General features: G+C 37.6%; 1 protein-coding gene across 4 annotated transcripts in view; it reads left to right on the forward strand.

Annotated features, from left to right (window-relative positions):
* The window catches only part of LSM14A (LSM14A mRNA processing body assembly factor), a 53,750-nt gene extending 31,754 nt beyond the window's left edge, over positions 1-21,996 (forward strand). Inside the window, exons 4-10 of one of the 4 annotated variants that reach the window (XM_037030713.1) lie at positions 4,254-4,376; positions 9,889-10,065; positions 10,348-10,413; positions 13,333-13,515; positions 13,619-13,793; positions 14,738-14,969; positions 20,791-21,996. In XM_037030713.1, the coding sequence (XP_036886608.1) occupies positions 4,254-4,376; positions 9,889-10,065; positions 10,348-10,413; positions 13,333-13,515; positions 13,619-13,793; positions 14,738-14,969; positions 20,791-20,814 (980 nt within the window). In that variant the 3' untranslated portion in view covers positions 20,815-21,996. The remainder of the gene's footprint in view (positions 1-4,253; positions 4,377-9,888; positions 10,066-10,347; positions 10,414-13,332; positions 13,516-13,618; positions 13,794-14,737; positions 14,970-20,790) is intronic. The other 3 variants (XM_037030715.1, XM_037030716.1, XM_037030717.1) reach the window with 3 other exon arrangements.
* Positions 21,997-23,443: the final 1,447 nt, after the last annotated feature.

The following is a 23,443-nucleotide window of genomic DNA, read 5'->3' on the forward strand; positions in this document are numbered from 1 at the left end:
GCTTTTGTTTTAGGTGTGGTTGTTATTAACTGTGAGTTTGCTGTCCTTTCACTGTTCATATTGTTTATCTTCTTTTTCTTAGATAAATCCCTTTAACATTTCATATAATAAGGGCTTGGTGATGATGAACTCCTTGAACTTGACCTTATCTGAGAAGCACTTTATCTGTCCTTCCATTCTAAATGAAAGCTTTGCTAGATAGATCAATCTTGGCTGTAGGTCTTTGGATTTCATGACTTGGAATACTTCTTTCCAGCCCCTTCTTGCCTGGATGGTCTCTTTTGAGAAATCAGCTGACAGTGGGATGGGAAGTCCTTTGTAGGTGATTGTCCCCTTACGTCTTGCTGCTTCTAGAATTCTTTCCTTCATTTTTATCTTGGCTAATGTAATTATGATGTGCCTTGGTGTGTTCCTCCTTGGGCCCACCTTCTTTGGGACTCTCTGAGCTTCCTGGACTTCCTGGAAGTCTATTTCCTTTGCCAGAATGGGGAAGTTCTCCTTCATTATTTGTTCATATAAGTTTTCCACTTGTTGCTGTTCCTCTTCCCCTTCTGGTATCCCCATAATTCGGATATTGTAGCATTTAAAGATGTCCTGGAGGTTCCTAAGCCTCTCCTCATTTTTTTGAATTCTTGTTTCTTCCTTCTTTTCTGTTTGGTTGTTTCTTCCTTCCTTCTGGTCCATTCCGTTGATTTGAGTCCTAGTTTCCTTTCCATCACTATTGGTTTCCTGTACATTTCCCTTCATTTCAATTAGTTTAGCCTTCATATGTTCCTCTAATTTATGACTATAATCAACCAGTTCTGTGAGCATCCTGATCACCAGTGCGTTGAACTGTGCATCTGATAGGTTGTCTATCTCAGTTGCTTAGAAGTATTGGCTCTGGGGCTTTGATCTGTTCTTCTGTTTGAGCCATTTTTATTTTGTTTTGTTTTATTTTATTTTATTATTTAATTTTTTATTTTAGATTTAGATTTTAATTTTGGTCTGTTCACACCTGTTATGTATGAGTGGTGGAGTCTTAGATGTTCACCAGGGCGGGGCAACCCAGTGACTGGGTTGTGATGCTGTATGTGGGGGTGGGGTCAGAGACGGAACAATGGCACTTGCTCTGTTGTCTCTCAGGTTTCAGTCCCCTCTGCTGCTTCCCACAAGCAAATTGGGGTCTTCTGGTGTTGGTTCCTGAGTGAGTGGGCTTGTATATTTTATAGGATTCTGTTGGTCTCTACAACGAACTCTCCTGTGAGGCTGGGAATCTCTCCTCGCGCCTCAACCCCACAGGTGTTTTCATTTGGTGCTTTTAGGCTTTATTTCTGTCACTGGGGGCTTGGGTTTCGCGGTTTCTCACTGCCCGTTGTTGCCTGGTTTATCTGCAAGGAAATGTGTGTCTGCAGTCAGCCAACCGCCTTGTGCACCTCACTGGGTCTGCTTGTTTCCTCACCGCACCTGGGGTCTGTGAGCTTCGCAGCACTTGCGTGAGCTTTTTCCTCCTGTGACCCCTGTCTGCCGGCCGCCGACTTAGCCCCTCTTACAGATGAAAGGTTCATTGTAGGACGTCCATGGAGTCCAATTTTCTCTCTGTTCTGGTTGTGTTTTTTGTTTCTAAACCTTTGTTGTCCTAAATTTGGTTGTGCAAGGAGGCACAGTGTTTCCACCTACACCTTCATCTTGGCCGGAGCTCCAGAAAGGATCTTAAAAACAGCAAGAGATGTTAGTTGCCAGATGGGAGAAGGGAGAGAGAGAATGGGTGAAGAGGCAAGGGGATTGAGAAGTGCAAATAGGTAATTACAGAGTAGCCATGGGGGTGTAAAGTACACTGTAGGAAATAGAGTAGCCAAAGAACTTGTACACGTGACCCAAGGACTTGGACAGTGGGGGGGGGGGTTGCCTGAGGGAGTAGATGGCGCTTGTTGGAGAGGGGGACAGGAGAGAAAGTCAGGACAACTCTAATAGCATGATCAATAAAATATAATTTAAAGAAGAGAATAGTGAATACAGTAATAGTCCCAGTTAAATACTGATTTAAAACAAAGATGCCAGTTTAGTACAATTGGGGGTGTCTTTTTTTTTTTAAGACAGAGTGTGAGAGAAATATCAGTTTGTTCTGCTTATTCACACATTCGTAGGTTGCTTCTTGTATGTGCCCCAGTTGGAAATCAAATCCTTAGCCTAGGCATATCGGGATGACACTCTAAGCAAACTGAACTTCCGTACCAGGGGCCTATAGATGGGGATATGTGGCTTTTTTTAAAAGAGAATAAAGATTTATTCTCTCTCCAGGAAAGGAGAGGGGCAGGATGTAGAGAGATGTACCAGCTGGTGATGTTTTTAACAAATGATGTTGCAGCAGCTGGATATCTATCTGGGGAGAAATTTTCATTGACCCTTTCTTCACACCATATATTAAAAAAACAATAATTTGCCCTGGCTGGTGTGGCTCAGTGGATTGAGAGCGGGCCTGCAAACCAGCAGATTGAGGTTTGATTCCCGGTTAGGGCACATGCCTGGGTTTCAGGCCAGTTCCCTGCAGGGGACCCATGAGAGGTAATCATACATTGATATTGTCTCCCTCTCTCCTTCCCTTCCCCTCTAAAGATAAATAAATAAAATCTTTTTAAAAACCCACAATAATCTGACATAATAGCAGAACGGGGGGAAGAGATGTGGGTGTGGTGTGACCAGCTCAGAGACCAGATGGAGGATAGAGAAGAGTTTGCTAGCTGGAGGGCAAGCAGTGGGAGATTGAGTCAGGTGAGGAAATACAGAACAGCATGGAGATATACTATCAGAGTGGTATACGTCTTGATCATTGCCCAGACGTAGTAGGAATAATGGGATGAATTCTGCTTCCTACAGAAATTACTCAGAGCACTGTCCCAACATTTCTGGGCATGCTGTGGGAGGCTTAATTAGGCCTCTCGGGCTAGCTGGGGCTGCCGCCTGACTGGATCACACCTGCAAGAGCGTCCCATTAGTTCTCATCTGAGATACTGTGCTAGACCCCGATACCCCATTTTAGGATGGCTGTTCATTAACTTAGGAGACAAAGGGTGGGGAGTAAATACCATGTGAGGGTGAGTCATGGTTGAAGGAATAGGAGTTGCTTAACTTAAAAATGAGAAGATTGTGACTGGCATGATTATAGTCTTCAAATATTTTAAGAGGAGATGGATAAATCTGTGGAGTAGACTGGTGAAAATAAGGTGGTACGAGAAGAAGTAGGCATAGAAGGGGAGATGTGTAGGTGGTTTGAACTTAATATCTTGAGAGCAGTGGAAAGCTTTGAGCATTGTAGTAATATGCTTATGCAATATTTGAGTGGCATAAAAGATTATTCTGGCTACCATCTTTAGATTGGGTTTCGGGGAGGGAGAAGGGCTAGAGAAATAGTTCCTCCCAGAGAAAACCTACATAGATTAATAGTAAGTAAGAGGACGGCACAGCATATGAAAAGTCAGTGATTCGTAAGTACTATAGGAACTTAAAGAAGATTGTCCTAACCTAGCATAGCAAAACATCGAGCCCTTTCTAGGAATTTGTTACTTGCATTACCAACAATTTGTAGATGCTGTAGGCTAGGGGTGTCAAACTCATTTTCACCGGGGGCCACATCAGCCTTGTGCTTGCCTTGAATGTAATTTCAGCTCCTTAACAGTTGAGGAGTAGTTACATTTATACAGTTCTAAAATTATTTTGGCTCTTTGAAGGCAACCACAGAGCTGATGTGGTCCCCAGTGAAAATGAGTTTGACACCCCTGCTGTAAGCAGAATGCAGCCCCACAGTGCCATCCTAAGGAAAAGCATTAAAGTGGACTGGAGTCCATTGTCTTACCTTGGAAATGCTGGGAAAGTACTTCATAGACCTGTCTGCTGATCTGGCTATTTGTGCAGATACTTGGTATTAAAATTATTGAACTTTAATGTTGGTGTAGAATGTACCATTTCTGCTGCTTCTGTATGATGTGGGTCCCTGCTGTCTTATCTGTATAACTGCTTAGAATAGTATGGCATATGTTAGAAAAATTTTTGCATCTGGGATTCTAGAGAATATATTGGATTGTTCTTCTCCTATACAGTATTGTCAAAGATTTCTCAAATTAATTTTTAGTGCACTTCCATTAATTTCTAGGATGATTAATTTGTGTGAACAGAAGGGTGATGAAAATTATTAAAATGATATGTTACTATATATAATTGAAAGATTTAAAATTTTAAAAAAGATTTTTTTTTTGTCATTAAAAAAATCTCTTAAGCTGGAAGCTCCTTGACATCCTTTGGAACAGAAACATCAAACAGCGGTACCTTATCCCAAAGTAGTGCAGTTGGTTCAGCCTTTACACAGGACACAAGATCTGTAAAAACACAGTTATCTCAAGGTAAGCTATTTTTCCTTCAAATATTTTCATTCTAAACCTCTATAGTGGTTTCGTCTTTCTCTGAGTGTAAGAACTTTTGCAGCTTGCAAATCACATGTATAATTTCTATTTGGTTGTTTTAAAACTTTCCTTCTAATTGTTGTTGCAATACATATATTACTGAATGATTTCCACTATTTAGACTTTACAATTCTTAGATCATAAAACTGAAGGAGTGAACTTTCTGTAACTTTCATATTTTTTTACAAAGCAAGCATAATATAAATATATTAATACTTAAGTACATCAAATTAATCCCAGAGTCATCGTTGAAGATGAACTCTCCTTAATGAATTTGAATTAACAGCTGAGAAAACAAACTATTTGTTATGTTCTTGCATCTTTCCTACCATCCTCACAGAATTTAGAGCAGTGATTTTCAGCCAGTGTGCTGCAAGAATTTTTAGGCCCTGGCTGGGTAGTTCAGTTGGTTAGAGTGTCATCCTGATATACCAAGGTTTCAGGGTTGATCACTGAACAGGGCACGTACAAGAATCAACCAACGAATGCATAAATAAAAGGGAGTGAAACAACGAATTGATGTCGCACTCTCACGCTCTCGCTCCATTCCTCTCGGTCACCAAAAAAAAATCAATTAAAAAAATTTTTAGTATGCAATTCCAGACTGTTTAGTCAAGGGCACTGACCTCTTTTCCCTTAAATTGTCAAAAAAAAGACAGCCTTGGCTGGTGTAGCTCAGTGGATTAAGCGGGGGCCTGTGAACCAAACAACAGTTGTTCGATTCCCAGTCAGGGCACATGCCTGGGTTGCAGGCCAGATCCCAGTGGGGGACACATGAGAGGCAACAGTACATCGATGTTTGTCTCCCTCTCTCCTTCCCTTCCCCTCTAAAGAGAAATAAATAAAACCTTTTAAAAAAAAAAACCACTTGGTTAAATTAAAAAAAAAAAAAAAGATGATGTGGCCCTGGCTGGTGTAGCTCAGTGGATTGAGCATAGGCCTGCGAACCACAAGATCGTGGTTCAATTCCCAGTCAGGGCACATGCCTGGGTTGCAGGGCAGTTCCTGGCAGGGGACACAACAGAGGCAACCATACATGATGTTTCTCTTCCTCTCTCTTTCCCTTCTCCTCTAAAGATAAATAAATAAAATGTTTTTTTAAAAACAACAACACAATAGCGGTCCCAGGGTGAATAGATCAAAATTATATGCATTTTTTGTCAGATCAGCAAAAAACACATTATTTTTGGTATGCCAGAGTTTTGGTGATTAGTTTATGTGGAAAAAGGCTGAAAGTTGCTGATCTAGAGAAGTAGTTCTCATTGTGGACCACCCACAACCAAACAGTCTAGAGTGCTTAAAAAGGTAGATTATGAGAACTGCTGCAACAGAATCCCTGGGGCTTGCGAGGTCTGCATTTAAATAAGTTTCTTAAACTATCCTATTTCTTTTTCTTCCCCCACCCAGTCTTATAGCCTTAAGTGGTCCCAAGATTTCATACTTATTTTTATCTGCTGCCAAAGTGGATGTTATTAGCTCATTGCTCTATGTAGATGTTTACTTTTTTTTTTTTAAGATTTTACTTATTTTTAAAGAGAGGAGAAGGTAGGGAGGAGAGAGGGGGAGAAACATCAATTTATGGTTGCCTCCCATGTGCCCCCCACCGGGGACCTGGCCCGCAACCTAGGCATGTGTCCTAACTGGGAATTGACCCAGTGACCTCTTGGTTTGCAGGCCAGCACTCAGTCCACTGAGCCACACCAACCAGGGCAGATGTTCGTTTGTTCGTTTACTTTTAATATAAAGAGAGAGGAAAGGCAGGAGAAAGAGAGGAAGAGAAATAGCTGTGTGGGAAGCATCGATCCAACTGTGGACCTGGCCTGCAACCCAGGCATGTGCCCTGACTTGGAATTGAACTGGCAACGTTTAGGTTCTTCTTAAGCCAGTGCTTAATTCATTGAGCCACACCAGCCAGGGTGTGTGTTTACTTTTAAATAAAAACAATGTGAAGTCATTTCAGATACTATAATCACAAGACAGTTATTTTTTAAAGCTATTGAGGGTAAAATCAAGTCAGTGCTAAACATAATTCTGTCTACTTCACTTTTGAAATAGCTGTACTATTACTTACATTGATTTAAAATAACTTTTAAAATATTCTAAAGATTTGTTGTAGAAGAATTAGAAATACAGTCTCACTACCCAAAAGTAAGAAATATTTATATCTTCTTATGCATAAATTTTTAATGTATGCAGTACCCTTAGCATAGTGCCTACCACATAGAACGTGATCAGATGTTACCTATCTTAATCGATAACCGACATTAACCTCAGTATGAAAGCACCAGAAGAATTCTTATTAAAACCATAAATAAGGATGCCTATTGTCAGTGCTGTTCAGCATTGTTCTGGAATTTTTAGCTTAATTAGAATACATGAAAAAGAAATCTGGCACAGATTTTAAATTAACATTATTTGTCAATGCCATGACTTTCTACTTTGAATTAAGAATTCACTGAAAAGTGAATTCCTAGAACTAATAAGGGACGTAAATTAGAGGAAAAATGTAAAGTAAATGTACAAAGGTCAATACCTAACCTACTAATTAGATAAGGGGATAAAATATGATGTTCATAATAATGAGTAATAGAAATTATGTATAAAATACATAATGAGAAATAAGAACAACTTCTATGAAGAAAAATACAAATAGTAGTAGAGGGACCTAATGAGATAATATAGAGAGAGAAACATCTTATTCCTAGATACAGAGGTAAAGTATTGGGAAGGCTTTACTTGTCATATTAATTAAACTTGCTGTACTTTTAATCTAAATGCAATGATATGAGAATTTAAACCCATATATATACTGTCTTACATATAAAGGTGGATGCCCTGACCAGTGTGGCTCAGTTGGTTGGACGTTGTCACACAAAGCAAAACATTGCCAGTTCGATTCCTGGTGGACCGTGTGCCTGGGTTGGGGGTTTTGTCCCCACTTTAGATGCATAGGAGAGGCAGCTGCTAATCCATGTTTCTCTCCCTTTCTTTCTCCTTCCCTTTCCCTCTTTCTAAAAATAAATAAAATCTTAAAAAAAAATAAACATGGAAGTGTAACTAGATATATTTTAAAAATAAAAAGTAATGAGGTAGGGCTTACTCACTCCATGATAAAAGTATACATAAAGTAAAGCAGTCAATGTAGGAATAAATTGAGATGAATGAACAAAAGTCAGAAACAGATCCAAGTATAATTAAGTAATTATTATATGATGTAGATACTATTTTTAAATTAGAGAAAGGGTAGCTCTAGCTGGTGTAGCTCAGTGGATTGAGTGCCAGCCTGCAAATCAAAGGGTCACTGGCTCAATTCCCATTCTGGGGCACATGTCTGGATTGCAGGCAGTGTCTCCCCAGTAGGGAGAACACAAAAAGCAACCACACGTTGATGTTTCTCTCCCTCTCTTTCTCCCTCCTTTCCCCTCTCTAAAAATAATAAAATATTTTTTAAGGTTTTATTTATTTCTCTTTAGAGGGGAAGGTAAGGAGAGAGGGAGAGAAATATCAATGTATGGTTGCCTCTTTTGCATCCCCTGCCGGGAACTGGCCTGCAACCCAGGCATGTGCCCTGACTGGGAATCGAACCGCGATCTTTTGGTTTGCAGGCTCGCACTCAATCCACTGAGCTACACCAGCTACACCAGGGCAATAAATAAAGTCTTTAAAAAATAAAATAAAAAAAGAAAAACTAGCTGTTCAATAAATGATGTTGGGACAGACAAAACTGCCTGATCATTGGGGGAAATAACTAGATTCCTTCCCTCATCATTAGGACTAAACTAAATTTTAAATAAAATTTAAAAAATTTTAAATACATATTTCTGTTTATTAGAAGAAGGGTATATTTACAGAAAGAATGGCAGAGAAGGCCTGTGAATTTGCATTTTTATTTTGCCAGCTGTAATTTCTGAATTTTACAAAATTAAAACAGGTAGAATTTTTTAAAATCTGTGTTAAGAATGAGAAGAGCATAATGGATGTGGTTTTATTTTGCTAAAATAGCTATTGTATTTATTTCTAATAATATGTCTAGTATGGCCTGTGTTTTCATATTCATAACAAATTACCATCGTGACTAATAGACTAATTGCAGTGGTTTTGAAGTACACAAAAAAGAGTTCTTACTTGCTGTAATTGCCCTATTGTGTGTGGTTCTGCAATACTTGCAGTAGGGTCTTTTCTCAAAGAAAAGCCTGATAAAGTAAGTTTTATAAACTTAGAAGATCATTTAATGTAGAATTATAAAACTTAACTAAGCAATAGGATTTTCAAAAACCTTAGTACTTATTTTATAAATTAAACCCCTTTATAAGGTCATAAGTGATTAGTAAACGTCTTCTCCTAGGCCAAAATGTACATAAACCCACCATGATTTCCCATTATACCCAGTGGGGAAGTTACAGTGTTTTCTATTAATGCCAAAGTAAACTTTGGCATTAATAGCTGGAAATGGTGGTACACATTTGCAGTTGCATACTGTAGGTAACCATAAATGTCAACAGTGTTGCTGATAAGTGGCTCCTGAGGCATCCAGTGCATGACAACCAGTGCTTTGTTGCCACTTACCAGTTCACCAATTGTTGGGAGCCTGTGCAGACATGCACAGGTGGGTAGTGACATTTGCAGCGTATTTGTTTTTTTGTTTGTTTGTTTTTTAATAAAATGAGTATAATTTATTTTAAGCAAAATATTTTGGTGCAGTATCATGGGAAATGAGAGTACCTTGAACAGAGATTTATCACAAACATTATAGGGATAAATATGATGTGGCATTCTTCTGATCATTTTGTAAATACAAAACCTATATTAAGCAAAAATTTGACAAGAGGTCTTTTAAATGTCAGGGAATGAGTATCACTGCTGTGTGATTATCCAAAGGGCAATTTTTAGTATTGATGTTTACGTAAGCCCCTAAGGTATTGAAGAACTTCACCTCACTTTCTAGTTCTTTACTTCCTTTATAGAAGTAATTTATTGGAACTAGTACCTGTGGACATAAAGATATCACTTTAGACATATCTTCAGAAAGTACTAATAATATCAAAGCCTCTGGAAATAATAGCTAAAGTATCAGTCGAATCTTGTGGTTGTGGTTACTGAAGGAAACTGGCATCTCACCTGCCACGTGATCTTAAGTAATACTCCTAGAGAATCCTGTACTAGGCAGAAATTTTTGAAAAACTTATTTAAACCTTATTTCAATGGATAGAAATACAGATAAAATTGCAGAGTTTTTTGTTTTGGGTTTTTTTGTTTTGTATTTACTTTTTTTTTTAAGTGACCAGCCCACCAAAGAGAATCAGTTTTAAACTCTGGTCTAGTAAGTAGATGAATTCAAATTTGTGCTAAAGATTTGAATTGGTAGAAGTAAAAGTAGACTTTTTTTAGGGTCTAGTCTATTTTGAAATCCCCGAAGGATAGGGTAGTTTCTTATCTTCTGGTTACGTTTTAGGTCGTTCAAGTCCTCAGTTAGATCCTTTGAGAAAAAGCCCTACCATGGAACAAGCAGTACAGACCGCCTCGGCCCACTTACCTGCTCCGGCACCTGTTGGGAGAAGGAGCCCTGTATCAACCAGGCCTTTACCATCTACCAGCCAAAAAGCAATAGAGAATCAAGAGCACAGGCGAGGTAGAACTTTAGCTATTTACTAATTCCTTAATTGACTCATCGACATTTTCCATTCACCTTATTTTCATTAAAAAGATACACTTTATATGGATGATCCTAGAAGATTTAAACTGAACTTCATAGAATGTTCATTCTTTCAGATTTGGCTCAAAGTAGTGATGGTGGTGGGGGTGTAGATTTGAGGGTGGTTGTTTTGGGGTGTTTTTTTCCTCATTTTTAACTTTACAGAGGTTGTTGATTATGTGTCGTGAGTTAATTTTTATTCTCTTCTGTTCTTTATAGTTGAAGTACACAAAGTTTCAAGACCAGAAAATGAGCAACTCAGAAATGATAACAAGAGACAAATAGGTAAGTTACTTGGATCTAAAATTCATATTTTATGCTTCTCAATGGAAAGAACATTTGAAATATGTAGTGAATAATTACAATAAAAAATGAATGGCTAGGGTTGGTGGCTATAAAGCAGTAGCTCAGGGAAGTTTCATTGTGTTAACAGTTTTTTATCTTTTTGGTGGTAGTTGTGTGGATCCATATGTCTGGCAAAATACCATGAAATATCATGAACTCAAAAAATGAGTTCACGCAATGTTGCTGAAAACTGAATGAGATCTGTAATGTGGTTCATTGTATTGTGCCAATGTCAGTTTCCTAGTTTTGAATAATGTATAGTAGTTAACTAAAATGTTGGCTTTAGAAGAGGAGCTGGGTGTTGGGGGTATAGGACCACTCTGTACAATTTTTTAAGGCTTTTTTCCTAATTATTTTAAAATAAAAGTTTCTTTTAAGCATCACTACATTTCTGGAATAAATCCTATTTGATAGTAGGCATTTTGTCTTTTAAGGTATTCTTGAATGTTTGCTTGTAGGATTTATACAGTCATATTTTCATTGTTGTATGGCTTTCTCTTTTGTATTCATTTTTTATAGTTTTGTGTCCATTTCATATTAGCATTATAAATTGTTTTCATTGTTTTCTATGCTTTTAAGAATGGAATTATCTGTCTGTACCTTAAAAGTTTGATGTTTTCGCGTTAAAATTATTTAAGCCCTGAGCCTTTTTTGAAAAGTAATTGTTCAAGAACTTTAACTTTCTCTCATGGTTATTGATTTAATAAGGTTGTATATTTTATCTGCTTTGTAATCTGTATTATTTATCCCAAATTTATCTATTTTATTAATATTTTCTAATTTATTAGTATAGAATAAATTATAATTTAAAGCTCTTTCAAATTAAAAGATTAAGGCAACATGTGATTGCCTTAGATAAGAATTGGAAAGTGATCTTTCACTTAAATTTTAGAAAGCTAGATGTATTTTAAATGTATAAACATCTCATTTGTCCTGTACATTTTTATATGTGTTTTTGTTTGTGCTATGTGCCATAGAATACAGAGTTTAGGTTTGATTTATTATATATTACTTTTTTTTAATTTGGAAAAAGAACGCCTTCTCTCAAAATGAAATAATTACTATACTTTTATTGTTTAAAAATTATATAAAATAGCCCTAGCCAGGTATCTCAGTTGTTTGGAGCTTTGTCCCATGTGCTGAAGGGTTGCCGGTTCGGTCCCTTGTTGGGGCACATGTGGGAGGCAACCAGTCAGTGTTTCTCTCTTGCATCAGCGCTTCCTTTTCTCCCCAACTCCGGTCCCTTCCTCTCTTAAAAAAAAAAGATATATGATACACCCTGTCTGGGGCAGCTCAGTGGATTGAGCACTGGCCTGTGAACCAAAATATTGCAGATTTGATTCCTAGGCAAGGCACATGCCTGGGTTGCAGGCCGGGTCCCCAGTTGGGTGTGCAAGAGGCAGCCAATCGATGTATCTCTCACACATTGATGTTTCTCTCCTGCCTTCCCATCTCTCTAAAATAAATAAAGAAAATTTTTTTAAATTATATTAAATACTGAATAAAAGTGTCTTTTATTCCTCTTCAAAACTCATCATCCAGAGGCTCATTAACAGAGCAATGGTTAATCTATTAGATTTTTTTCCTTATAATTTTACAGATAAAGACTGTATTAAAACTTTTTTTTGAAATTTTAAAGATTTTATTTATTTTTTAGACAGAGGGGAAGGGAGGGAGAAAGAGAGGTAGAGAAACATCAATGTGTGGTTGCCTCTTGCACACTCCCAACTGGTGACCTGGCCCTCAACCAAGGCATGTGTCCTAACCAGGGATCCAACCGGCGACTCTGGTGCACAGGCCTGTGCTCAGTCACTGAGCCACATCAGCCAGGGCTAAACTTGTTTTTTTTTGCTTTTGTTTTGTTTTGTTTTTTTGAGACAGAAAGATCATGCTGTACTTCCTGGCTTCTGGCCCGAGGCATTTTTAATAGTACAGTTGAATGTTTTAAATATTCTGTTTAACTAGATTAAAGCGTCTGCATATGCTGCTGAGGAGTGGGAGGGGTGTGATTTGTTTTCTCAAACTTGGGCAGTTTTTCAAACTTTAGTGAACATAAATCTGTCACTCCGTAATCACTTCTGATCTTTGTCAGTATGTATTAAACATTATACATAACTATAATCATTTAATTCATACTGCTTTGTGCTCTTTTTCTGTTAACTCACATCAAGTACTGTTCCATGTTCCTGTTTTGCTTTGTTTCTTTCTTAACTATTACTCTTACTTTGGATATTTGGGTTCTCAAGTTTTCACTATAATTTGTGCTGCTTTGGTGTTGCTTTATCATATCTTATAAATCCTGTTACCATTATATTGCAGAAAAATACTAGGTACAGAGAGACTTGAATAATACAGAGCCACTTAGACAATAAAGATGGAATAGGAAGTGGTTGGGGTGGTTTGGACCTGGTGCTTCTTGTCTTTTATGATACCTGTGATACAGAAATAACACCTACCTTGCAATCTGTTCTTACTCATGTTCATTTATTTCTCTTCCTATAAATCTTGGTCCTTGCAAACTTGTCCACAAAAGGCCTCTTAAATGTTGAGAACCCACTTCGTGTTTCATACTCTAAGTATTAGGGATATGAACAAAACATAGCCCCTGCCCTCAAGGAGTGTACAGTAATTTTGTACCAAATTGTTTGGCTGTGCATTGTATCGGTTACATATATGAGTGTGGACCTCATAAATATAAATTTCATGTGTGTCGTATATTAAATATTAGTTAAAATTCATTTTTATATAAAAATACAATAATGTATAGAGACTTGTAAGCATTTCTGTTGACCACTTAATATAAAAACCACAATAATGACTTCCGTCTTAGCTCAGCTTATTTTTTCTTTATTAACATAGTTCCAGGTGCTCCTTCAGCTCCAAGGAGAGGGCGTGGGGGTCATCGAGGTGGCAGGGGAAGATTTGGTATTCGGCGAGATGGTCCTATGAAATTTGAGAAAGACTTCGACTTTGAAAGTGCAAATGCACAATTTAACAAGGAAGAAATTGACAGAGAGTTTCATAATAAACTTAAATTGAAAGGTGAATTTTTATTTTCTACTCAGGAAATACTCTTATTTGACTTGTGGATCGTCCATGTTTAGTACAGTCTTGACTTTTATGGTATGTGCCCTTTATTTTCCATTAGAAGATAAACTTGAGAAACAAGAGAAGCCTGTAAATGGTGAAGATAAAGGAGACTCGGGAGTTGATACTCAGAACAGCGAAGGAAATGCAGATGAAGAAGATCCACTCGGACCTAACTGCTACTATGACAAAACTAAATCCTTCTTTGATAATATTTCTTGTGATGATAATAGGTACAGTCTTTTAAGCTGCTCTTAAGTTCTTAGGAGATTGAACTGTGAAATAATTTCCTATAAATTTACAAAGTTTAATGACTACTTAAAAATACCTTAAAATGTTACTTTTTAATGTTTTATTTTGCTAAAAAATAACCGTACTAAAATTAAAATTAGTAATTAAAGCAGAAGTGGTCATCTGACATTGAAGTAAGACCTTTTACTTTACCCCCCTACAAGGTAGTTCAAATAAAGCCAGGACCAAAAGTATCAATGTTACTTTGACGTTCGCTGATGTAGTAAAACTCTGCCACATTTCAGTCAATGTGGGTACAGAAAATTGCCAGGTTAATTAAAGGACATAGCATAACAAACTAAAGAGTTTCAGGGTTTCCATTGGCCAATCCAAATCGTCCTTCTGCTGGCTACAATTTAGTGCCACCTGGTGGCAGTTGTCTACTTCAGTTTAAACATGAATGGGGAGGATTCTGAGCCCTGTGATTGGGCTCTACAATAGGAGCAACTAGCAGCAATTCAGAGTCTTGCTTCAGGCTTCAGGTCCAGGAATTGGACCAGGATCGTAGTGGGAATTCAGGGACCCACCCTCCTGCTCCCAGATTCCTTAGACGGTTTCTTGTACTGGCTTTGCCTTCTCTTCCACTGGGGCTGAGTGGAGGGTGGAGTTAATCGCCAGTCCCAGTATATCAGTGCTGTTACTGTGTTCTTTTGTTTTATCAACTGTATTTGCAAGAATCTAAATACTAGTCATATTTTCACATGAAATTTAACATAATATTAGGAGATATTGCCATGCACAGCTTGTGATGACTGATATAAGCTGCTGGTTCTTCCTTGATCTTGAGATTGCTTCAGCTTAATTTGGAAGTTAGTGCTACTTAATTTTGCTTGAAAATGTCCTTTAAAGCTTGATATACACTAAAGATTATTTATTCTTATAATAGAGAACGAAGACCAACCTGGGCTGAAGAAAGAAGATTAAATGCTGAAACATTTGGAATCCCACTTCGTCCAAACCGTGGCCGTGGGGGCTACAGAGGCAGAGGAGGTCTTGGTTTCCGTGGTAGCAGAGGGCGTGGTGGTGGCAGAGGTGGTACCTTTACCTCCCCTCGAGGCTTTCGTGGTGGATTCAGAGGAGGTCGTGGAGGCAGGGAGTTTGCAGATTTTGAATATAGGGTAAATACATGCTTTTCATAAAACTACATGCCAGACAAACAGCATGCATTTCAGTGAAACTCAGAATGTTTGATCTATTTTGGGTGAACATTTTTAGGACATTTGCATAACTTTTATTTTTACCTGATTAGGATATTTATATATAATTTTACAGAGCAGTAACTTCTTGGCTAATAAGTGTTTTTTTTTTTAGTATGTTATAAAACTGTGGTTTTAGATTTTATGGACTGGTAAAATTTTCTCCTAAAATCTATTAGAGACTGACTTAGGATTATTTTTCTTTCTTTTTTTTTTCTTATGTCTTTTAAAACTATTTTTTGCTAGAGGGTCAGGAGATCATTAACGGCATCATCCAAAAAAGGATTATATCATACCATCTACATTTCAGATGACAAAGTATGCTTTAACACCAAAAGAGTCTAGGAAGGATGTACTTCGCAATGGAAGACAAACCTATGCATTTAATAGCAACTAACATTTACATAGTATTTTTCATGTATTAGCCCTTGTTCTAAATGTTTTTCATACATTAACTCAATTAAACCTAGCAGTATCTCTGTGGTGTAGGTTTTCTTTTTAATCCCCATTTTACAAATGAGGAAATGGGTATAGAGATGTTAAATGATTTGCCCCAAGGTCAGCTAGTAAGTGATGATGCTAAGTCTTGAACCTAGTAAATTTGTTTCTCAGTCAGTGCTCTTAATTTAGTTTTGTGGAAAACTCAACTATGTTTTCTTATTTTGTCTTGGTCTTCAAAATCTCATGATATATTGACATTTGGGAACAGTTGCTAGAAAATTGTATAGTTCCATATAGTATATTTAAATAATACTATGTATTATTTATTTAAGAGAATCTGTAAACAGTTTCGCTATCCTAGTTTATTGATTTTTAGGGATAGTGGAAAGGAAGGTATATAATCACAAAAAGATGAAAACCCCTCTGTAAAGAAGTCTAGGGATTGCCAAGGGCAGCTAGAAACAACAAGACCTGCTGGCAGGAATTTCACTGTCCAATATTTAAATCTGACCATTGTTGAGATCCTCCTTTAGTGTTCAGTTTTCGTGGCTTTGGCGTCCGGTGTGTTAATTTTGATGCCTTTGGTATTGTCTCATCACAGCCAAGGCGGCCTCTTCATTAGCTCAGTCTCTCCAGCCATGTTAGCCTAATGGATCTTCAGCACTGCTAACTTGCAAAATCTAGACTCCATTGCACCTGGGAGTCTAGAAAATGTCTTTTCGCTTGTCACTATTACTGCTCTTGCCAGTGACATTTTGCTTATAGAATTCAGTAGCCTTTTCACAGATATTTGCCCTTTATTCCCCTACAATAATTGACACTGGTGACCATCCCCATCTTGAAATCTATTTTTTTAACACTTGATTTTTTAAACACAGTCACATATTTCTCAGCACAGCCTATAAGGTGCTTCATGATCTTCCTGTTTTTTTTTGTTGTTGTTGTTTTTTCAGTTTAAGTGTAATGCTGTCTGTAGTCCTTTTTGCCAGTGGGTTTCCCCTTCACTTACTCTGCCAGTTAATGTGGGCCTTCTTGCTCTTGTTTAGTGACAAGCTTATTCCGATCTCAGGACTTTTTTATCTAATCCTTCTGCCTGGAACATTCAGTTTGCTTCTTATTACAAACATTCATCCTCATGCTTGCACTCTTGCAAGTGCTAAGCCATGCCTGAGTGTGTTCACTCTCTTTCTCGCTCTCTCTGCCTTCCCCCCTCTCACTTTTTTCTTTTCCCCTTTCCCTTTGTGAGCTTGTGGATGCATACCTTCTAGTCAGTTTTTAGCTTGGACCTGCATTGCTCCGTTTCATCTGCTTTGTGTCTATGATTAACCTAAACTTACCCTTCCTCTGAATGACCTCATCATGTTCTTGTCTTTCCGTCATCTCAGCTCTGCCTCTTCCCAGTGTTTGATTGGCTAGTAATATGCTGTTCCTTTTGTTTCCTGGGTGGTGGCAGTGTGCACAACCATGACCCATTTCTACATCATACATTCATTCCTTTGATATGTCCTTGCCAACTGCCACGGTAACCCACTGATTGATCTTCAGAGCTTCCATCTCTTGACCTCACTTCAGGCCTATCATCTACCTGCTGAAGAAATTACTGCAACTCCTTGTTGAAGACTACACTGAGTCAGCTTGGTGTGAGGAAAAACCACATTTAAATTAGACTTGGGTTGGAATGAGAATTTTAGGAATTATTGCTAGTGTGACCACAGCTGAGTTGCTAAACCTTTCAGGCTCTCAGTGTTGACATTTGTGGAAAGAGAGTTGCATAGTCTTTATCTCAGATACATCTTTTAAAGGTCATTAAGTCTCAGAGTTGGAAAGAGAGGTCTGACCTCCTGGCCAAATTGTCCACCGTTTCTGTAGTATCCCTCGAAGAAGTTGGGACCTTACTCTTCCCGAGGGCGTCATTCCATTCCAGGGATGCTCTAACTGTTTGGGTTTCACAGACATACACACAGTTGGAGTGAAAATCCTTTTCCTGTATCTTCAAACTATTAGTTTAACTCTGTCCTTGTAAACATGCAGAGTATATATACCCTTCATAGTTTTTTATATATTTGAAAGAATAGCTGTCCTGTTGTCTATAAGACTGACAATGGCTGTCAATCTATCTATAACAGATTTGACTGTTACTTCACTATAACTAAACTTTGAGTAACCACTGTATGCATGATAAGTACATGTGTAAATATCAGTGCAAACCTGTTTTTGAAGCCACATCTCAGTGTGGAGTCATGTTGAGCCTTTAGTTAAAACTCCTATCACTTACATGATGGGGCAAAATAGGTTTACAATTGTTGAGTACACAAAAGTTTATTATTAATTATTGAATTATTTTCCATATGAACAACTGTAAACTTACATTGCCCCACCCTGTATGTTGCAGAATTAGAATGCATTGTAGATGTAGTCTTCATGAGTCTTTATCTGCACTAGTGTATCCCTGACAAAATAATCTTAGATGTTTCAAGGAGTGACAGTCACTGGACCCTGAGGCATTGACCAGTGATTAAAAGATTTTAATGTGGCATTGCATTGCTTCCTCTTCTTACTGTGAGGGTCCCACTTGACATATCCAGCCCCATTTCTTATTACCCTTTAACTTATTCACACAAGTTGATTCATGGTCATTTCTTATAAACACTGTGCTTGATTCCAACTCTGACCTCGTTGATTGACCAAATATATTGAATTCTTCATAGATACCAAGCCCTGAGCTGGACATTGGTGCAAAGCAGAACAGACTTGGTCCCGGCCTTCTTGGTGTTTATGATACAGTGGGAAGTCAGACATAGCCAAAAGTCAGGCTCTCCCTTTCACTTACCCTTCACATTCTTGCCAAGGTTTCCTTTGTCTTTGGAAATTTCTCTTCCTTCTTCCACTGATTTCTTCTTTTCCTCACATTCTTGTAATACTTGCCTTCATTAGCATACATTTTAAATACATTCATGTTCCCTATTTCATGTGTTCTGTTCTTCATCACCAGCTAGATCAGGGGTGTCAAACTCATTTTCACCAGGGACCACATCAGCCTTGTAGTTGCCTTCAAATGACCAAATGTAATTTCAACTCTTCAACAGTTAAGAAGTGGTTACATTTATACGGTCCTAAAATTATTTCCGCCCTTTGAAGGCAACTGCAAGGCTGATGTGGCCCCCAATGAAAATGAGTTTGGCGCCCTTGGGCTAGATACAAGCCTCTTGGCATCATTCAATATGTATTCTACACTTTTTACCAAAACACTTGGCTCGGTGTGGAGCATAATGAGCTTGAAGTAAATGCTTAGCATTTGCTATGTAGGAGTACACTACTTTAGCCTTTAATGGTGCTAAAGTGCAGCTAGCCCTTGACTGTCCATTCCAAAGTTGAATGGCTCTTCTGTCTGCCAGGAAAACCCTGACCTCAGCAGCCTGTGCCTTCTAAATTGTATCGTCTGGCACCTATAAAGGTAGAAATAGTGAGTGATGACTATTAGATAAAGGAGATTTACCTGCAGGGATTAAACTCATTTCTCAAGCATCTGATACTTCTCAGAAGTAGATGTCAGTGGAATTTGCAGCAGTCTTCATGTGATGGTTGACTTCGTTTTTTGTGGTATGAAGCATTACAGTTTTAGTGTGAGCATAAACAAATCTGATTAATGAGAACATGGGTCTGATAGGATTATCAGGTTTTAGAACTCTTTTAAAATATCAGCAAAGCTTGAACCTCTCTCGCACCCACCCCAACACGTGCTTAGGAAACCAGGGACCCAGAGAGGTTAACTCTTGATACAGGTACAAGCTAATATGTACAGTAAAGCCAAACTTACTGTCTTTGGTTCCCAGCCTGATTTTCCTTAAGAATAACGTCAGAAACTTAAACTTGTAATGGTTTTGGTCCTGTGGTACTTTCCTTTTATTTCTTTTTTGGGAGTGAAGAAATCAGGCCAAGGGTGATAGGAAGACAGCCAGCTACTGTTTTATATGCTGCTGTGAAGAGGTTAGGCCACCAGGGTAGATGAGACAAATTGCCACCCATTTGAGTATGTTTTTCTTCAGAGTGTCCAGAGATAACAGGGCACTCATCGTGGTTCTCTCCATCCCTTTCACCCTTTTCTCCTCTCTATCCCACTACCTCTCTGTCTCTCCCTTTTTCCTTCTCTCCTGTTCTTTTTCTTTCCCCCCTCCTTTCAGAGAACCACAGTTTTTGGACCTTAATATGTCTGGATTAATCCTAAAAGATTTAAAAAAAGAAATCAGGACATACGAAGGTTGGCTTTGGTGTGGAGTGGCAGGATCATTAACAGGATCATCTTCAGCTTAATTCTTTCAGCACCAGCTTATACCATGCTATATGTATTCCAGTTTAATAACATTGTACAAATGGTTTGGTGTTGTATGCAGAGATCAAGTTAAGTCCTAACAGGACACTCATATTTTTAATAATCAGGGTGAGAATCAGCAGTAAAAGCAAGGTACGTGGTAGCAACCACTCCTGAGGAAAGTGGAAGCCCCGGTGCTGACACTGTGTGTGTACAGGCCTCTAGTTTAGGGTTAGTCTCGCTGGAAAGCTAGAGGCTCCTTGAGATTTTTACTGCTTTTTCCCTAGTTACTTTTTAACATTTCCCAGTCAACGCTCTGATTTTCAGAACTTACTTCAAATGTAAAAGTTATTCTTTAAAATGCATTTTCAAATCACTGCTTTCTTTTGTCATGACCCCTTGACAAGCAATGTTATTTTACTGTCTGGATATTTTATTACTTAGTAAAGATGTCAAAGACTTAGATTTTATTAATCTTCTTTTTTTTCCAGAACTTATTTTATTTTATTTATTTATTTATTTTTATTTAATTCTTGTTCAAGTACAGTTTTCTGCCTTGTATTCCCAGCCCTGCCTGCTGCCATAGATTTTATTAATCTTCTTCCAAAATATGTTGTTGGTTGTATTTGATGAATTTGACTACTATGCTGAAGGTTGAAGTTTTGTCATTGTTCTTAAAGATTATTGGGGTGGCAACCAAAGATAGTGGGGTACACCTTTATCTTGGAGGGGGGTGCTTCTTCCTGGGACCAGCCCACAACACTGCTGCTTTACACTCTGATAATGAGAAAATGCAGTTAACAAATAATAAGATCCTGCTGTATGTGGAAGTTGTTAAAAGTATTTCCTGGAATTCAGTGGTACAGATTTTTGTGCATGAAAGTAAAAGGAGGGTATGTTTAAAGTTAATATAAAATATACTTAAGCAAATTAGAAGTAATTATTAATAACCAGTACTTTGAAGCTTAAGCTGATTTTTTTTCTTTTTTTTAGAAAGACAACAAAGTTGCTGCATAGTCTACAAACAAGTCTTTGAAAATAGGTGAATTTCTAGTTCTTCATGGTCCTGAGAATCAGTTGCAGTCTTTACCAAGAATGAAGAAGTGAATTCGCTGTATATTTGTCACCAGCACTGGGTTTTTTTGTTTGTTTGTTTGTTTGTTTGTTTTTCTGCTTAATTTCAAAGATATAATACAGTTATATTGGGCAAGGGGGCAGCTCATCTTTAAAAATGAGCATTAAATATATTTGAAATAGCAGAAGGTTAAGTAATTTCTTATGTATAGTTAAACTAAAGCAGTACTTGGACTTATAAAGTATTTTTTCATCATTGAAAGGATTTTTCTTATCATTAAATTGTATTTGGCAATTATTGCAACTTGCCTGCAGATAGGGCCGTGATACTGTGTTTTGAGCCACAGAAGGTTATGTGTGTGCGTGTGTGTGTGTGTGTGTGTGTGTGTCTTTTTCCCTTTTTTTTTTTTTTAAGCCCTATAACATCCTTTTTGAGGTAGCTTATTTCGTCAATTAATTAGGTTGCTGGGTGGTAGAGAATTTTGTCAGTCAATGTACACACAGTAAATACTGTTTCTTAGGCAAAGGTAACTTTTTTATATAGTTGTAAAATTCCATTATATTCCATTGCCAAAGAAACATTAAGAACTTTGTATAGCTGTATAAAAAGCAACTAATTTTTTAAAGAATAAACATTTTAAAGTCAGCAAACATACTGTGTCCTTGTAGAAATTGATGTTCTGAGGAGCAGAGTTATGGGTGGGTATTTTATTCATAGTTTTCCAGGCTTAAGCTTTTTTTTATTTTCATTTTTAATGTTTGGAACAAAAAGATTTTATACATTCTTTCTTTACATAAGAAAATAAATTACTCATGCTCATTGGAAGAACTTAATTTTATAGTAAATGGCACATCACAGGATTTGTCCAAATAATAGATATTTTCAGTATATGAATGTAAATAATCATAAATAAGTATGTACTTAGCTGTATTTTCAAATAAGTAACTCCCCTTCCTTTTTAAGACAATTAAACTAGGCATCAATTTAACCTGTTCTTCTGATAATGCCTGGAATTTTGTTGTGATAAGTTGACTCATTCCACTCTTATTCAATAGGAGTCAAAGTGTTAGAAATGACTTTGGCAACCTATGAGATACAACACTGGTCTTAGGCCTATAATCTACCATGACTCAGAATAGAGTTCATTACTAATAAATCTTTTATGATATTTTAAGCAATAGTGGGGAAAAATCTGGCCACTTTCGTGTTTTAAGGATGCCATGGAATGAAGGGATCTAAAGATTTAGATATTTTAATCTATTTTTATTTTATTAACATTCTCCTTAAACTGTTAAGTAGTGATGAAGATGTAGGAAATGGCACTGTAGAAGAATTGGTTGAGTATGGGCCTGCGAACCAAACAACCAAGGTTCGATTCCCAGTCAGGGCACATGCCTGGGTTGCAGGCCAGTTCCCAGCAGGGGACTCACGAGAGGCAACCACACATTGGTATTTCTCTCCTTGTCTCCTTTCCTTCCCCTCTAAAGATAAATAAATAAAACTTTTTTAAAAAATACTAAATTTAAAAAAAAAAGAATTGGAATACTTAAAGATTGTTGATATTTTAAATTTTGTATCTTTTGTATAGCTGTACAAGAAAATGTTTTGTAATTTGGTTTCATTATTAAGCTTCAGTACTTGGCAGCCATAATTTAGATAATATTGCTTAATAGTGTTTGCTTGCGTGTTAGCAAAACCTTCTGGAGGACCCACAAATCATGACATTGAACCCACTTCTGAATCATTCTGAACATCAAAGCAAGTGCTATAGCAATACCTGTAGACTGTTTCAGATGTCCTTGGCCGATTTCAAGAAGAAAAACTGTAAATACCAGTTTTACATGCTCTAAAAGTATGAATTCACACATTGTCCAAGTCCTCTGGGTCACTGACTTAGGGCACTTGGTGCCCCAGTAACAACTGACAACATGGACGTACCTGCAATGCACCTTACAATAGTAAAGCAAGGTTCTTAGTCTGAGACAGAATGAAACTCTTCAATTAAAAATGTTTGTCAAAGTTCTTTCTCTTTGAACAGTAATATTCTCTTACATAGAAAGATAGTGAAAGGCATCTTTAAAGTGTCAGAGCAGAATTATGGTTGTGTTTATATTCTCTAACTAAATTAATTTCTCTTATTCTAAGATTTGTTTATTGCTATAGGAATTTAGGTAAAAGCAGAAGCCCAAGCCCCCTTTTCTCCCTCCAGAGTGGAGACCACACCTAAGTTCACATCTGACAGGAGGAGACAGCCAAGTGGGAAACCTCAGAATGGAATGCTCCCTCTGTGGGCAGGAAGGTGCAAACGAGAGAGGAATGAATGGGCCGGCTCCTCCTAAAATCACCTATTGGACAGACCCTTTCTCCCTCCAAAAGTGGAACTTCATGTGAAGTGTAGGGAGATAGGGATGTTAATCCAGCTCACTGACTCTCTATTGGGCTGAATTGACAATCCTGGGAGTATTTAGGAATATGAGGGAGGTGGTTTTGGTTGTCCCAATGACTAGGAAATCCTGTTGTCATAAGAAGTCAAGGTCAGTCATGGTAAATGTCCTACACTATGCTGGATAG

Source organism: Sturnira hondurensis, unplaced genomic scaffold (genome assembly GCF_014824575.4).
Source record: "Sturnira hondurensis isolate 20B ecotype Veracruz unplaced genomic scaffold, ASM1482457v3 Scaffold0020884, whole genome shotgun sequence".
In the NCBI taxonomy this organism is placed as follows: Eukaryota; Metazoa; Chordata; class Mammalia; order Chiroptera; family Phyllostomidae; genus Sturnira; species Sturnira hondurensis.